The sequence below is a fragment of the Acipenser ruthenus genome, chromosome 12, assembly GCF_902713425.1.
Source record: "Acipenser ruthenus chromosome 12, fAciRut3.2 maternal haplotype, whole genome shotgun sequence".
NCBI lineage: Eukaryota > Metazoa > Chordata > Actinopteri > Acipenseriformes > Acipenseridae > Acipenser > Acipenser ruthenus.
This window is the reverse complement of record NC_081200.1, coordinates 1,651,899-1,668,328: the sequence shown is the minus strand read 5'-3', so window position 1 is coordinate 1,668,328 and position 16,430 is coordinate 1,651,899. Positions and strand designations below refer to the sequence as shown.

General features: G+C 46.9%; 1 protein-coding gene across 3 annotated transcripts in view; it reads left to right on the top strand.

Moving 5' to 3' along the window:
- Positions 1 to 16,430, top strand: part of LOC117416563 (uncharacterized) — a 45,524-nt gene that overhangs the window by 27,482 nt on the left and 1,612 nt on the right. For 2 of the 3 annotated variants that reach the window (XM_034027723.3, XM_034027726.3), the window contains exons 43-72: positions 621 to 983; positions 1,370 to 1,726; positions 1,838 to 2,191; positions 2,351 to 2,482; positions 3,029 to 3,178; positions 4,003 to 4,119; positions 4,198 to 4,371; positions 4,719 to 4,932; positions 5,058 to 5,224; positions 5,493 to 5,605; positions 5,775 to 5,856; positions 6,153 to 6,290; positions 6,543 to 6,705; positions 6,992 to 7,113; positions 7,335 to 7,475; positions 7,696 to 7,809; positions 8,326 to 8,454; positions 8,623 to 8,784; positions 8,935 to 9,105; positions 9,634 to 9,799; positions 10,417 to 10,604; positions 11,437 to 11,529; positions 11,749 to 11,953; positions 12,499 to 12,686; positions 13,354 to 13,451; positions 13,746 to 13,930; positions 14,368 to 14,570; positions 15,015 to 15,177; positions 15,616 to 15,725; positions 16,093 to 16,215. In XM_034027723.3, the coding sequence (XP_033883614.3) occupies positions 621 to 983; positions 1,370 to 1,726; positions 1,838 to 2,191; positions 2,351 to 2,482; positions 3,029 to 3,178; positions 4,003 to 4,119; positions 4,198 to 4,371; positions 4,719 to 4,932; positions 5,058 to 5,224; positions 5,493 to 5,605; positions 5,775 to 5,856; positions 6,153 to 6,290; positions 6,543 to 6,705; positions 6,992 to 7,113; positions 7,335 to 7,475; positions 7,696 to 7,809; positions 8,326 to 8,454; positions 8,623 to 8,784; positions 8,935 to 9,105; positions 9,634 to 9,799; positions 10,417 to 10,604; positions 11,437 to 11,529; positions 11,749 to 11,953; positions 12,499 to 12,686; positions 13,354 to 13,451; positions 13,746 to 13,930; positions 14,368 to 14,570; positions 15,015 to 15,177; positions 15,616 to 15,725; positions 16,093 to 16,215 (5,085 nt within the window). The remainder of the gene's footprint in view (positions 1 to 620; positions 984 to 1,369; positions 1,727 to 1,837; positions 2,192 to 2,350; positions 2,483 to 3,028; positions 3,179 to 4,002; positions 4,120 to 4,197; positions 4,372 to 4,718; positions 4,933 to 5,057; positions 5,225 to 5,492; positions 5,606 to 5,774; positions 5,857 to 6,152; positions 6,291 to 6,542; positions 6,706 to 6,991; positions 7,114 to 7,334; positions 7,476 to 7,695; positions 7,810 to 8,325; positions 8,455 to 8,622; positions 8,785 to 8,934; positions 9,106 to 9,633; positions 9,800 to 10,416; positions 10,605 to 11,436; positions 11,530 to 11,748; positions 11,954 to 12,498; positions 12,687 to 13,353; positions 13,452 to 13,745; positions 13,931 to 14,367; positions 14,571 to 15,014; positions 15,178 to 15,615; positions 15,726 to 16,092; positions 16,216 to 16,430) is intronic. The other variant, XM_034027725.3, reaches the window with a different exon arrangement.

Here is a 16,430-nt window from a genome sequence, read left to right as displayed (position 1 = left end):
CTCAAGCAGTGCCCCTCCATCCAGGTAGAACTGAAACATGGGCAGAGAGGACACTCCTGGGCATGTTTCACTGCTGCTTCCGCTAGCTCTGCTCCTTCAAGGTTGCCAGCTTTGCCACACATAGGCAGTAGTGCAGCAGTGCATTGTAGCTTTGCCGTCAGCCAAAGCAAATTATCTCCAACAGTATTATCCTATATGCAATTTATATTGGAATATATGGAAATACGAGCAAATCCAACCACTAATGCTTTTGTTAAATGTGTAGGCAACAGAATGAATGTCAACGGTGTGATACAATATAGTTGAGCCTTTGAATGAGTTGTGATGGTAATATAATGAGTCTTGTTTTTGTCAGAAAGCCACAATGGTGATGTTGGTTCTGCATAAAGTCTTCACAACTGAAGACATTTCCTTTCTTCTGTGCTTTTCTCTGTTTATTTGCATCAAACTGTTATTTAGTGTTTCAATTATTAGGGATTACAGAGGAATATACTGTTTACTTTTAAATGATAATATAACATCTCCCTTTAACGGGGCTATTAAACAAAGGGTCATTTTCAACATTAGAAGATGAAGTCTGAATTTACTGAGTGTATTTTCTTGTTTCTTCCACGTTCCAGAACCCGGCACTGACCAGGTTTTCTGTTAACGGGTCGATGCTCAGCAGGGACTGCACGGCCCGCTTCGTGACCCGCTTGGAGACCGATGGAGATCAACACGCGGCTCTGAGCCTGCACGCTGCCTGTGCCCCTCGACACCAGCTGAGTGTGGAGCTGGGGCACTCCCTGCCTCTGCTGCAGGCCTTAGGGGTCCCCACAGAGAACAAGCTGGCCCTCACTGCAGGATCCGGGGCTCTCCTGGACATCACACTGGGACAGTGCAGCTTCAGAGCGAGGGGTGACATCAACGTGAGTGCCAGCGCAGACCTGCAAGCACAGACAGGCTGGGCAGCCAACTGGACCAACACATGCCCTACGCTGCAGGTATATGCATTGGTCCTAAAAGAGCAAGAAGGGTCACTCCCATACTAGTTGGAGAAATCTGGCACTGAGTGGCCTACAGAATACTACATGAACATGATACATAAAACAAGGTAGTAGTGGTGCTGGTAAAGTAGGGAAAGTATGCATTTCATATACTGTGATCTGTCGGCTCCCCTCAGGCTGATTTGTGCTGGTACAGCAGCTGAGAAATAACTAATATAATCTGGGTATCCTGTTTGTTTTGTTTTTCTTTTCCAAAACAGCGGTCTGCCTTCCCCAGTCCTGGGGTGTTTGTTTATTTTTGCCTGCAGGAGGCTCAGGTCATGTATCAGGGCTTGTTTATAAAACCCTCCTCTCTCTGCTCTCTGTTTGGTTCCTCGTCTCAGCGGGCAGGCCTGCCTCACAGCTTGGTGGCAGGGGCCTCCCTCACTGTGGGCAGCTGCCTCTCAAACCTCACCGCGAGCCTGCTGTTCGATGGGAAGGCAGCTAGGCTGCAGCTGGATTCTGCCTGTGAGCCCCGGTACAGCGTGCATGGGGTGTTCAGACACTCCATCCCTCTGCTCAGCCAACAAGGCCTGCCCCAGGACAACCAGCTAACCCTCTCCGCTGCCAGGGGGCCCAGGGCCGGAGGGACGGTGCTGCTGCAGGCAGGGAAGTGCAGGATCAAGGCCAGCGGAGACCTGAAGCCTGGGAAGAGGAGCGAGTGGACATGGGCGACGGAAACGGCATGCCAGCTTATAAAGGTAGTCCCCTTAGAAATGCATTCGCTGCCAATAGTCACTGTTAGATGCCCCAACTGCCACTCTTCTTTACTGCACCAGTTATATGAATGAAGAGCCTTTTTATTCTTGCAGGGTGTCACTCTTCCCGCTCACTCCCAGTTCAATGGCTCGGTGGTGTTAGACGGCTGTCGCGCGGCCCTCCTCGCTGACATGCTGCTAGACGGGGACTCTGCCTCTCTGGAGCTGACGTCAGACTGCAGTCCCCGGCTCAGCCTGGAGGGGGTGTTCAGACACAGCCTGCCCACGTTGCAGGGTGTACCCCTGGAGAACAGGCTCCTGGTCACTGTGGGTAAGCAGACGCTCAGTCACGAGGCCAGCGTGGAGCTGGTGTCAGGGGCCTGTGAACTGCAGGCTAACGGAGACCTCCAGCTTGAAAATAAAATCCAGTGGAAATTCCAGATGGAGAACAAATGCAAGCGACTTCAGGTACCTATTTTCTCTCTATTCCATTCTTAAACCTGTATACAAGTGTACTGCTGACAGTATTAAAGCACTGTAAGGTGTTCACATATGCAAATTCATTGTGTTCACTTTCCTGCGTCTCCATTTATATTGATAATGCAGTTTTCTTTGCTTTATGCACAGGATCTCGGGACCCCAGTGAAAGCAGATGGATCTGGGTTCTTCGTGATAAACAGGGTAAACCTGGATTCACGGATGCTAATTAATATCGATGAGGCCAAATTACAGGGGCATCTGACTCTCAAGGCGATTGATGTACGTATAACGTTGACTACTTTGTCTATTTCAGTAATCCGTTTCAATTCAATTTCCAACCTTCGACAAGCTTGCCAGCACGCCATATATTGAACAAGAAGCACTCACAAATCTGTTTTAACTAATAGATTGGAAACTGAAGCCACCAATATACCTGGATAGCATCCCTGTTTTTTTCTTTTCTGTGAAAAGTGGTCTTCTGAAGGTGTTTTTTCTGGCTCCCTGATAGACTGTTTATTTCACTCCCATGCAGCTTTGTGTGACATACTCACTAGAAAATGCAAACCCTGCAATTTCTCTAAAGTAAAGCCTGTGGTAAAAAGTGCAGTAAAGCACTGTAAAGCACTGAGATATTGTTACAGAAAGACAGGGAGTAAAAGCATACTGTAACAGTCAGGTAAACTCTGTAGATCACTGAACAAATTTGCCATGATAATGTGAAATGAAATTAATACTATCACTGGCATCACTGTTATACGGGTAGGACAGGAGAAGAGACCCCATGTTATCATGGGAGTGTAATGTGTGCATGTGTCTGCCTGACAGTTCAAGCAGGAGCTGGAAGCCATGCTGACACACAATGTCCAGGCTGCGATCGGCATGGGGATTCCAGGCAGCATGGTGTTGAGAGTGACCTCTGAGAGGAGTGGAGACATCTACAAGAGGTTCATCAAGCTCAGCGTGGACAGCAAGCAGGTACTGGAACAGGAGACCTTCATCTCCTGACAGGTACTGGAACAGGAGACCTTCATCTCCTGACAGGTACTGGAACAGGAGACCTTCATCTCCTGACAGGTTCTGAAACAGGAGACCTTCATCTCCTGACAGGTTCTGAAACAGGAGACCTTCATCTCCTGACAGGTTCTGAAACAGGAGACCTTCATCTCCTGACAGGTTCTGAAACAGGAGACCTTCATCTCCTGACAGGTTCTGAAACAGGAGACCTTCATCTCCTGACAGGTACTGGAACAGGAAACCTTCATCTCCTGACAGGTACTGAAACAGGAGACCTTCATCTCCTGACAGGTTCTGAAACAGGAGACCTTCATCTCCTGACAGGTTCTGAAACAGGAGACCTTCATCTCCTGACAGGTACTGGAACAGGAAACCTTCATCTCCTGACAGGTACTGAAACAGGAGACCTTCATCTCCTGACAGGTTCTGAAACAGGAGACCTTCATCTCCTGACAGGTACTGGAACAGGAGACCTTCATCTCCTGACAGGTACTGGAACAGGAAACCTTCATCTCCTGACAGGTACTGAAACAGGAGACCTTCATCCCCTGACAGGTACTGGAACAGGAAACCTTCATCTCCTGACAGGTACTGAAACAGGAGACCTTCATCTCCTGACAGGTACTGAAACAGGAGACCTTCATCTCCTGACAGGTACTGAAACAGGAAACCTTCATCCCCTGACAGGTACTGGAACAGGAGACCTTCATCCCCTGACAGTAGAACTGATGTAAATGAAAGCATATTAACTTTGCTGTGTGTGTTTTGCTCTTTAACAACCACAGATAACCGAAGAGCTGAGTGTTGTCAGGATGCTGGAGCAGGTGACAGCGAGCTACCTGCTGTCCCACAACGTGGACACTCTGCGGATGTGGATGATAGACGACAGGACTGAGCTGCAGGTAGGAAGCCTTCACACAGGAGACTGGGACTGCTGACACATGCATCCCATGTTATTGAATCTGTGAATCTGTGCTCAGGCAAAGCTGGACTGGAAGGAGGTGAAGGTATTCACCCTGCACTCGCAGTGCGGAGTTCGACTCGCCATCCTGAGAGTCCAAGTGAAGGACACGCCCACGAGGAGTGACATCACCACCAGTTTCCGGCACACCTGGCCACACCTCCTGGAGTCTGGGCTGCCAGGCTCTGCTGAGGTATGGTTGACAGGCTGGCATTATAACTGTATTTAAATTTAGGCTCACAGCATGACTCCAGGTTCACTGGGTTACATTAGAACAGATCAGGTTTTTAACCTTGAATAGCAATGCATTGTGGTATTTGTAGTCCTGCATCCTTATAAATTCTAATATAAAAGTCTACAACAATAAAACCATAGCAAAGTGTAATACATCATAGTGAAACCATGGTAAAGCATTGGTTAGCACTGCAAAGCCCATATATTAAAAAGATGTGGCAAACCATGACAAACTATGGTAAATGCACTTCTGTACTCATTACAATGTAATGCATGATTTTGCCCCTGTTCTTATGCCTGTTTCAGGTTCTGTGTTACCTTCAGGGTTCAGTTCCCAACATGGAGTCGTCGGCACACATCACAGTCAGTGAGGACAGGTCCATTTCCTATACCCTGAACATGAGCGCGCCGGGACACCGACGCTTCCATTTCCTCTTCAGAAACACACACAACATCCGGAGCTTACAGGCTGCAGGATACCCAAAGACACTGGAGACTGCGTTCACGCTGCAAAACCAGGGTAAGCCCTTCACTGGGCTATGGTTTTAATGTGCCTGTTACTACTGGTGTAACAAGAGCACAATAACTCACGCTGTTAATTGTCCACTTTGTCGTTACCTGTATATTTGCTATATGTGCGCCTAGATCCTCAAATCAAGACGACGTTGGAGGTGCAGGTTGATGGCAAGCATGTGAAAGTGTGGGTCGGTGCGGTAGGGAGTTTGCAAAGGGACAGCCCCCTGGAGGTCAGCGCTGAGATACAGCACTCTGCACCCCTCCTCAACCAGCTTGGCCTGCCCTTTCACTTGAAGGTACGGGGGAATCCTTACTGTGGCATGTCAGTAAATTGTTGTACCTGATCAGCCCAGTCAATGGAAAGTTACCAAGGTCTGTAAACTTTCTGGCCCATACCAATTGGATAGTAATCCTTCATAATGTTCCATTCATTGGGCTGGTGATTACTGTTCACGAGTTTAAAAGCTGTTACATCATGTGTCACAGCACTGTAGAGTGACTGCAGAATAGACTTTCACAGGACCAGCAGTGAAGGCCTTTAACCTCCTGTGACTTCTCTCCCAGGTGGAGGGATGGGGGCAGGCGAGGGACGCTGATTTAGACGGATCCCTGAAATTGAGCTGTGAACCAAATTCAAGCCTCATCGTGATGGTGGAAGGGAAGAATCGACCGCTAAGGTACTTGTACACGTTAGCTGCATTTCTCACGCAACTATTGCACAAAACATGTAAGGAATTAACCAAAACATTGCATTCCTATGTGAATAAACAGTGCCCTTCAGTAGAAAGGAAAATGTTTATTCTGAAGGTTATATTGACAGTGCTGTGTTCGTGTTGTATCTTTCAGCAAGGTGTTACGAGTGAAGGCAATGCACAACATCCCCATGGTCCGGCACTATCTTCCCCACAGCTTTGATATCAACACAAAGGTACCAGCCATCATTTAAGAGCTGTTTATATCTATAGCATTTACTCTATTGGAAACACTAATAGTAGAACCTATTTCAACTGTACTGGTGCAAAGCCAGTTCCTATATTAATAAATACTATAGTATCTTCCAAAAACACTATTGTTTCCTATAATATGCTATAGTATTTACTGTAGTATACTAGAAAATAGTGTTTTGAACATTGCTGTAGTATGCCTGGCAAATTAACATAAAATCTTTCTAAAAGCTGGCCCTGGTTATTTGATATTATAATCTGCTCCATGTTTCTTCTCCAGTTAAACTACTCCAGCAATGACATCAAGGGGAAAGTGGACCTCATCCTGGACAGAAGGGACTTGCATGTGACTGCTGCTTTAACAATGAGGGAGTCTGGCTATGAGGAAGTCCTGGAGATCTCTCACACATTCCCACAGGTATAGAGCCCCAGCACAGATACAGCACTGGAGATAATCCACACCCTGCTTGCTTTGGAATAATGTAACAATCTCTGGAATTAAACTATTAAACTTGCAGACTTTTCTACCTCGACATATGCATAGATACCAACACCTGGCACCCAATGAATGAATGAAGCTGCTGTATTTACACTGATGTGCAGCTTTAATTGTAACTTGGGCCTTTATTGGGTTCTTTGTTTTTCTGGATTTCTTCTTCCCCTGTCGCAGCTGAAGTTTGTTCCAAAAAGTGTCGAAGTCACAACCTCGTTCCAAAGAAACAACAGCACTCACACTCTGCACCATGTGACGCTGTGGGAAGGCAAGGAACTGAAGCTCATAGCCACGTACGCGGGGCAGTTCCTCAAGGGGTCTGTGGCGCCTGAGCTGCGAGGTACGGTACTGATAGGAGGTTTATTCTGTGCAGCAATGGGATTTTCATAGCTATGCGCGTTGCCTTTTGTACCATGATTGTACATGTGGTCCAGTATTGTCTGGTTGACTGCTGTGGCACTAGTTTTTGATTTGTGTTTGCTTTAGTTGTTGTGCTTGTGGTGTGTTGTGGTGATATTACCTCCAGCTTCCTGTGATGAGGCTTCAGATAGGAATTAACACAAGAAGATGTTTGCAAGTCAGATTGCAAGATTTCATTGACTTTTATATATATTTTTTATCTTTAGTGGAGATCTCCCATCCTTTCTTCATCCCGTGGCCCCATCAGTCCACCCTGCATGTCCACATGGACCATGCTGTCCACTCTCACCTGGACAAGATCATCCTCGGCTGGAGTGGCAAAGATCAGGTACCCAGGACACGTGATCCTGAAGCATTGTAGGCATGGGCAGAAACTAGTGTTCTGGGGGGTCTGCAGATTTCTATTCCGTTAGTATTGTTTGCTATACAGTATGTGTCCGCTAACTGACCAAACAGATCCGCTGATAAAGTTTGCTGATGCAGATGAAAGTTTATGTATGTGATGTTTTTGAAAGTTGAAAAGTTAGCTCACACGTTTGCCCTGGCTAGGTTGTTCTTCTGTGCTCACTGAGCTACGGCAAGGGTCGTGTGGAAAGCAGAGTGACTCTGAGACACCCCTTCAGACTGGCCCTGCGGCACCTGGAGTTCCAGTGTGACTCCGAGGCACAAGCAGGGAGATACACCCACGAGGTAAACGCATGACACACGCTGCACTCTTTTGTGTTGCAAAGTATAAGAAACCACAGTGAAATCATGGTAAGCAAGGTAAATAACATGCAAGTATAGTAAAGCATTGTACAAAAACACTGTTAACCATGGAAAAGCTTGGTGAATACATGGTGTGTATGCGTCGTATAAACATAATGCTAAACTGCTAACTTACTGTGTTGAGAATGTGCTGTCTGTTTAGACGCAGGTTTCCTGGAATGAGGGGCTTCCTGTAGGAGTAAGGATCTCCCTGCAGGATCAGTCAAAGACCAACGCCACAGTGTGGGAGACCTGCGTCACCCTCTCACCTGGACAGGTACAGTCAGGGAGCAGTGCGGCACAGGCACTCCAGTGCTCTTCAGATTCCCGAAAACATCAGAGTTAAAGGAATAGCACTTCGTAAAGGGTCCAAATTGAACATGTTACGATTAACAGGGGGAAACAGGGAATTATTGCTTTAACAGCACACAAAGTCAAAAGCCAGCAAACGTCTGGGCTGAAGTGTTCTCATTTCATTTCAGTCATGGATTATTTTTATAGACTGGCCTGGCTGGTACTGACAGGCTCCTGACACCTGCAGTAATGCTCTCTGTCTCTCAGCTGCTCCTGACCCTTGCAGTAATGTTCTCTGTCTCTCAGCTGCTTCTGACCCTTGCAGTAATGTTCTCTGTCTCTCAGCTGCTCCTGGCCCTTGCATAATGCTCTCTGTCTCTCTCTCAGCTGCTCCTGACCCTTTCAGTAATGCTCTCTCTCTCTCAGCTGCTCCTGACCCTTGCATAATGCTCTCTCTCTCAGCTGCTCCTGACCCTTGCAGTAATGCTCTCTTTCTCAGCTACAGTCTGCCCTGGCCCTGGTTGCACTGCAGGGCTGTGGATCAGTGTCCCGAGGGGAGAGCTCCTTCACTGAGACACTAGAGCTGGACTGGGACACCAAGAAGATCCGCCAGAGCCTCAAACATCAGGTACACCATGAATAACTGAGTCACCACTGCAATGAGAGCTGATTGGGGGAGTAGGGGTTAATGAGGTTGATTTAGATTTGATTGAATTCAGAGCTTTCACTTGAAGAAACAACAACATCTCTATTCACTTGTCTCCTGGGTGTGTTCCCTATGTTTGCTTTTCTGTAGAAGAGCAGCAAAGAAGGAGTCAATAGTCTGCAGCTGGACGTGTTCCTGGAGAACGTTTTCCAGACGTCGTGCTCCACTCAGAGGATTGAGGGGCGAGTGGAGACCAACTACCAGGACCAGCTAGAGCACCACCTCAAGCTGGGACTCTGCCACCCCCACACTGTGAGTCTGCACCCTGTCCCATCACACCCCTTCCCACACACACCAAGTCTGCAGCAACCCGTCTCTGTCAGCCTGGGGCTCCACATCATCGATGCAAGAAATCAGAGGCAATTGGCTGACTTGTCGCCTTGTTGTTTTCTCTGTTGACAGCCGATCACAGTTTCTGGGAAACACCATGTGAGTCGGGGAGAGCTTCTCTTGCGCTCCGAGACCCGAGTGTCAGTGTCCAGCAGCGGACAAGAGGACAGCGACAGTGCCCTCATAGTGACCGCAAGGAACCACGGCTCGCCAGGGGTCAAGAACTACTCCATAGAGGTGGAGGTAACTTTAAGAGCTTCACATACATGTGGTCTACTGCCTTCTGTCAGCTATGGTACACTCTTCTTGCTTAATAACAGGGTTTTTAACACACGCAAATCTGAGGTGAGTGCATCTCGCTCAAAGGGCGTTCAACAAAATTTCAACTGGTATTCAAAAAACTTCTTAAACATCATTTGAATCTAGACCATAGACACAGTTTAACTATGATCTGAAAGAGCAGAAGATCAAGAGAAGCCCTTGCCTTGTTAAACAAATTCTATTGTGTTCTGGTTAGTCACATCGGCATTTTAAAAGAGATGCATGATTGTGTTTACTTTGATGTATTTTTCACATTGGGTATAATACAAATTTTAAAAAATACACATTCCTCCGACTGGGCATTGCCGGTGTGTTTCTGTGAGTCAGGAGGCCTTGATGAGGCTGAGTGGCTGTTATGCCAAGTTGAACTGTGATTCTCAGGCAGATCTTATTGCTAAAACAATACTCCAGCCCCAGTGTGCATGTGTGGTGTTTGTGTTCGCGTTCCAGCTGCAGGGTTGTGCTGATGTGCAGCTGGTCCTGGCAGGAAGGCTGTCCTCCTCACTCCTCCAGAACCACATCCTGCTGGAGGGGAGCCTGGACCACCAGGACAGGGTCACGCTGCGGGCCTCGCAGGGCAGCCGGTGTCTACAGGCATTCGCCGGCTACGCCAACGGTACAGTACAGTCTGAAGCAAATACATTCCCCGTGCATAGCAGCACTGCAGTGTGAATACTGCCTGACTCTGTTTCTCTCTCTGATTGAATCCTGCTTAGCCATTATTTTAACTTTTGCATTATCAGCAAATAAACTGTAAAACGTCTTTCAATTGAACAATCATTATATGCATGGTAAAAATTCTGCACATTTTATAACAGTATTATTCATTGTTTTAAATTACTTCAGTACTTTTCAACTATTAAAAATATCATAGTTCTGAATTACCTGTAACGGTACATCACGTTAGCACAGGCATGATGAGACTATTATAAAAAAAAATTAACCCTATAATGACCCCTAATCCCCCTTTTCCCCAGAACTGTCCCCAGTCACATGACAGATAACTCAAATTCTGTATGTAGTGTTAGAACAGGAATGCTCTTGTGTATTTATACTGTATTTAAGGGGAGCTTCTCTTAAAGGTGTATTACAGCACGTTTCCAATGCTGATAACAATATTCCTGCTACAATGCAGCTATTCATATTTGGCCTGCACTCTTCACTGGGATATTGCATGGTTATGTGTGCAGGTTTGATGCTTTCCTTGTGCACTTACTCTTCTTCTCTGTGCAGGGGAGGTGGGAGAGGACGCCCTGGAGCTGTCTGTCTGTTCAGAGGGACAGCGGCGGTTCAAGGTGGACGTGTCTCGCTGTGTGGATGGGGTGAGACTGGGGACGCTGGGACACGTCTCGCTCAGTCTGGTGAATGGGAGTGTGAACCTGTGGGCACAGGGAAGCAGAGAGGGCCTGCACACAGCCGAGGTAACCGGGAGAGGGTGCTGGAGTTCTCCTAGACACTCAGTAACAATGTAACCCTGAGAGATAATGAAACCATTCCATAAATCTTACCCAACGTGCACTTCCATTCACAGTGTGCTGTGGGGCTCACATGGGCAGTATTGAAAGAACATTCGCTGTGTGCTGTAGGGCTCACACGTGCAGTATTGAAAGAACATTCGCTGTGTGCTGTAGGGCTCACACGTGCAGTATTGAAAGAACATTCGCTGTGTGCTGTAGGGCTCACACGTGCAGTATTGAAAGAACATTCGCTGTGTGCTGTAGGGCTCACATGTGCAGTATTGAAAGAACATTCGCTGTGTGCTGTAGGGCTCACACGTGCAGTATTGAAAGAACATTCGCTGTGTGCTGTAGGGCTCACATGTGCAGTATTGAAAGAACATTCGCTGTTTGCTGTAGGGCTCACATGTGCAGTATTGAAAGAACATTCACTGTGTGCTGTAGGGCTCACATGTGCAGTATTGAAAGAACATTCGCTGTGTGCTGTAGGGCTCACATGTGCAGTATTGAAAGAACATTTGCTGTGTGCTGTAGGGCTCACATGTGCAGTATTGAAAGAACATTTGCTGTGTGCTGTAGGGCTCACATGTGCAGTATTGAAAGAAGCACACATTATTGCATTAAAAAAAATACAAAAGAAATTGAAGAAAGTTTTCAGTTTGTATGCCTTACTTTCAGGTGGTCTATTATACTTGCACTTCCCAGGTCCTGTAACCTCTAGCACAGGAGTGATTTTTGATATTGTCCTTTGAAAACACTTTTCTAAAGCAGGATGTCAATCTTGGGTCTCTTGCAGGCCAGACTTGCTGAGGTTTCTTCCCAGCTGAAGACCAGGCTCCTGGACAAGAGCAGGAAGCTGGAGAGCAAGCTGCTGGAGTTCAGGAGAGACGTGAGTTCATTGTCTACTCTCAAACTGTGTCACTGACCCTCCAGTGCAGAAACTACTTCCATAGGCAGCTCTGTCAAGATGCACACATGATTTATTACAGACATTATAGTTTAGTTCATTAACTATATATATATATTTTTTTATTATTATTTTTAAAATGCAAACTATATTTTGGTTAACATAAACTGCTCTAGTATAATAAATAATATATATATGCAGGTGCAGCACACTGACTTGCTGTTGGAGCTGTCTGGATATCCTCTCCGGCTGACTCAGGCAGCGGGCAGGCTGGTAGAGAACTCGGGCCGGGTCGGCTCACCGGCGTGGGGGCAGAGCTGGCTCAGAGACGCCCTCACACAAGGGCTGCCGCACTACCTCCAGAGGATTCAGAGGACACTGCAGCAGATGCAGGATGAGCTGAAAAGTAAGAGCAACAGCGACACCCGCTGGTCAAAGCTGCAAGCATCAGTGCTGTGGAGCAAACCTGTTTCACAAAGTATTGTGCGTGATGCTCCATTCCTGCTGCAGTCTGGAAATCCTTTGGAATTTCTAGTACTAACAGAATCCAGTATGTAATGGAATAGAACACAGGATAGCAGCTATTCTGAAATTCATTTGGATGGAATAAAACACCATAGAATTCTAATACTTTTGTAGTACCCTTATAAAAATTTCCCATTGTAAAAGCATAACAAAGTGTAATAAAGCACAGTGAAAGCATGGTAAAGCATAGGTAAGCATTGTACAGAATAGTGAGGTATGGTAAAACATATTCATAAGTGTGGCAAACCAGGCTAAACTATGGTAAATGCATAGCATAACCACAGGGAAAAGCATGGGAAAACTGCAAAAATATGGTGCTAAATATCATAGTAAACCTTTATAAGGGCAAGCTAGACAGAGCCATAAGTATGAGGCAACAAACAGGACTGTGGGATGCGTGTTGTGAGTGACTAGTGTGTCTCACAGGGCCGCTGAGCACACTGAAGGACGCCTATCAGGACGTGACTCTGAGGGCCCTGGACGAGGTGTGGAGGGAGCGGGTGCAGGAAGTCCTGGGTGGGCTGGAGTCCCGGCTGCCCACCCTCATCAAGGAGGTGTGGCTGAGGCAGCACATCCACGGAGTACTGCAGCTCCTCACCAGGGGCCTGGACACGGTGAGTCACCAGCAAGCATTCACACACACAGCAACTAGCAACCATTCACACACACAGCAACCAGCAACCATTCACACACACATCAACCAGCAACCATTCACACACACACATCAACCAACAACCATTCACACACACAGCAACCAGCAACCATTCACACACACACATCAACCAACAACCATTCACACACACAGCAACCAGCAACCATTCACACACACACATCAACCAGCAACCATTCACACACACAGCAACCAGCAACCATTCACACACACATCAACCAGCAACCATTCACACACACATCAACCAGCAACCATTCACACACACAGCAACCAGCAACCATTCACACACACATCAACCATACAGTACATCCCCAGTTACACCAAGGGGGACCATATGAGTTCATGTTCATCTGGGACAGGGTTTGTCCCTTGTAAAAGCACAGCAAAGTGTAGCCAAGCATAGGTAAGCATTGCAGAGCACAGAGCAGTATGGTAAAGCATGATAAATGGATAGTATAAGGGTTAACTCTCATCCCAGTGCATTCTGGTATCTTTTTACCAGTCTCTTTTCTTTAAGGAATGCAGGACGACTGGTACCAGAATGCACTGCACTGTGAAAGCATATTCAGTATTTCTATCTCTGCTTGTCTTACTTGTCCTCTCTGTGACAGGCTGCGCAGCAGGTGCTGAAGTGGACCGACACAAAGCTGTCCAGAGCAGTGAGCAGGATCCGGAAACCGCTGGCAGAGCTCTACAGATACACAGCCAGGTAGAGCACGGCAGTGCGTACTCAGTGAGCTGGAGGAAAGCACAGTGAAAGCACGGTGAACACATCGGTGAAGCACAGATGGGAAAGCAGTTTTAGGAACCTGATTAACCACGCAAAGCCAAACACATGCTACAAGCATATTCTTTTGATAAAAGTCAGTTCACGTGTAGCTGACCATGTCCCTTGTGGTATGAGATGTCTTTTTGTTACTGAGACGGCTCTTTGCAGTTCTCTAGCCCAGCTCAAGCACAGCAGACCTGGCTCAGTCTCTATATGTACTTCCCTGTTTCTCAGTAACGGCTCGGTGGCAGTGAGGCTGCCTGTGCTGCCTGGAGAGGATGCTGAGCTGAGCCTGTCCAACATCACTGCCTTCCTGCTGGAGGAGAGGCTGCTGAGACCCCTGAGGGAGCTGGGCAGTCTGAGCCCCGCCGCAGAGTACTACCGACTCAAGAGAAGAATGATGGAGAGCCCCTTTGAACGTGAGTCCCCTCCCCTTGCAACCCATTAGATCCTAAAACAGAGAAGTGCGGACTGAGGGGTTATGAGAAGAGTGAATGTTAATACCAATGTAATTCATAATGTGTCTGAAATAACTCAACATTCGATGGGGCGCTTTGACAAGAGATTTTATATCCTCTATACGTTTATTTGGCTCAAAACAGCCAGCTGCCCAATGTTCGGTATATTTGGCAACAGTGGAGGTATTAGAATATTGATGGCATTGCAACTATTATTTAATGTCGTACTTGTTTAATATCCTGTATGCTTCTCTATCCATGCTTACTTTTCTTCTGCAGACTCCTCAAAATGTTTCAGTGCAATAGTGTGTCTCGACTCCTCACACTCAGAGCTGTGAGCTCCAGTGTAGTAATGCTGATCTGCGTCCTCCAGCACAGCCCCTGTTTGTGTGTTTCAGACCACGCTGTGCTGATAGAGGGCCGCTTCGTGGTGTCGTTCGATGGGAAGGTGTTTGAGGTGGCAGGGAGGTGCAGTGTGGTCCTGGCCCAGGATTTCACTCAGGACAGCTTCACTGTGCTGCTGAGGCAGGAGCCAGGAGGGAGACGATCTCTATACCTGGAGATGAACCAGACTGTCGTCACCATCCTGCCCGGCCCGCGGGTACAGTACACAGCGCAGAGACCCACTAGAGCCCTGTCCAGACCCCTCACATTCAGAGAGCAGTCATGCAATATTACTTTCATTTTTATACTTCAACTGGAACTGAAGCTAAATGTACTGTGCAAATCCGCTTGAATGACTGTTACATGTGTGCATGCATTATACAAACAGATTGAAGGCATTCAGAGAGACTTCTAGTGTCACTGAATGTATTACGGTTCTTTCAGTGTTTCTAAATGAAGCACTATTATCTGTTTATTAGTTATGGATGTAGCTGAACTTGTTGCTTATTGCAAAGCAATCCAGTTTGCTTCTGAAATGGCAAAGAATGGGATACAAATGAATGAAATAAATTACTGATACCGCATTGGGGCTTGAGGTTTAAACGGGGCTGTTCTGTGCGGTGAAGCAGGGCTCTGATTGGGTTTGGTTTTTGATTGCCAGGTGGAGGTGGCCTGTAGCCCAGCTGACTTGCCCCTGGTCAAAAATGGAGTGACTGTCAGAAAGGACGCCAATCAAATCACGATGACCAATCAGAACGGGGTGACCGTCTCATGTGACAAGCACCACAGCTTCTGTACCCTGACTCTGAGTGGCTGGCAGCACGGTCAGTACTGAACTGAAGTAAAGAGACCAGCATAGAGGCCAGCATCCCGGGAACTGGAATGCAGTGTCTCTCCAGTCAGGGATTATACAATGAAATGACAGCGAGGCTTTAAGATCTTATTTCCATGTTGTATGGCTCTACACTCCCCTAATGCACATGCTTCTGCAGCTCCCAGGGATTCAGAATCAGAGCCTTCTTCATTTCAGTTATCAGGAACGGATAATATCCCCTTCAGTTACCATTTTTTATTTTCATTTTTAGAACATTTAAAACAGTTTGTGTGAACTCTATGGAGTTCGTAAAGTTGCCCTGACAAAACAAAAACAAAAAAGCATTTGAAAATAGATACATAGATAGGAAACTTAACAACACAATAGATTTATGCACACAGTGACTGAGTTTTGTAATCCATGTCCCTCCTCTCTGTATCCTGATCAGGTGTCTCGGCTGGCCTCTTCGGGACCAATGACAATGAAGCTGCGAATGAGTTCACTAAGCCTGACCACTCCCACACAGACAGCATCCCACACTTTATCCAGAGCTGGCAGGTACACTGCATCCGACCTCATCCACTAGCCTTGCTTTGAGTTGAACTGAATTGAACTGAACTTATTAGAAACTGCAACCTACAGATCAAAGCTGATTTATTTAAAAAAAAAGAAACCTGTCAAAACCCAGCAGTTTATCAAACAATATCATTTCACAACACAATGGACATTTGCTTGTGTTGCTCAATGTTTTCTTGCTCTTTATGAACATTAGGCTCTGTGGGATGAAAGGTACTGTCCTAGCTGATGCTGTGTGCGGTCTTCTTCTTCAATATCAGTAGAGTCCACAGAGACAGGGCTGGATACCGCTGCTCATCTTCAGACTGCTCTGTCACTTCAGCATTCACAGCAGCCTGTCTTTCCTCAGGTCGGCTCTCAGTGTCGTTCAAACACCAAGAAGCCCAAGAGCTGCCCGGCTGCAGTGAGCCAGCACACCTGCAAAGCTCTCTTCAGAGACGCCTGCTCCCCCATGAGGAACTGCTTCAGAGTGGTGAGCTCCCAGTGCTTCAACACAGTCATGAGACCAGGGTTACGAACGAGAGGCGTGCTCGTCCGGGTCCTAGCAGCTGATCCATCTCAGATCCACCGCAGCCGGGGCTTAACCCATTAAGTGCCATTGTCCTCATTTGAGGACAGGCTACTTTGTCATTTTTTTTAGCCTTTGATGGATTTGATCATTACTGGGTCAAAGATCCCACTGATTGA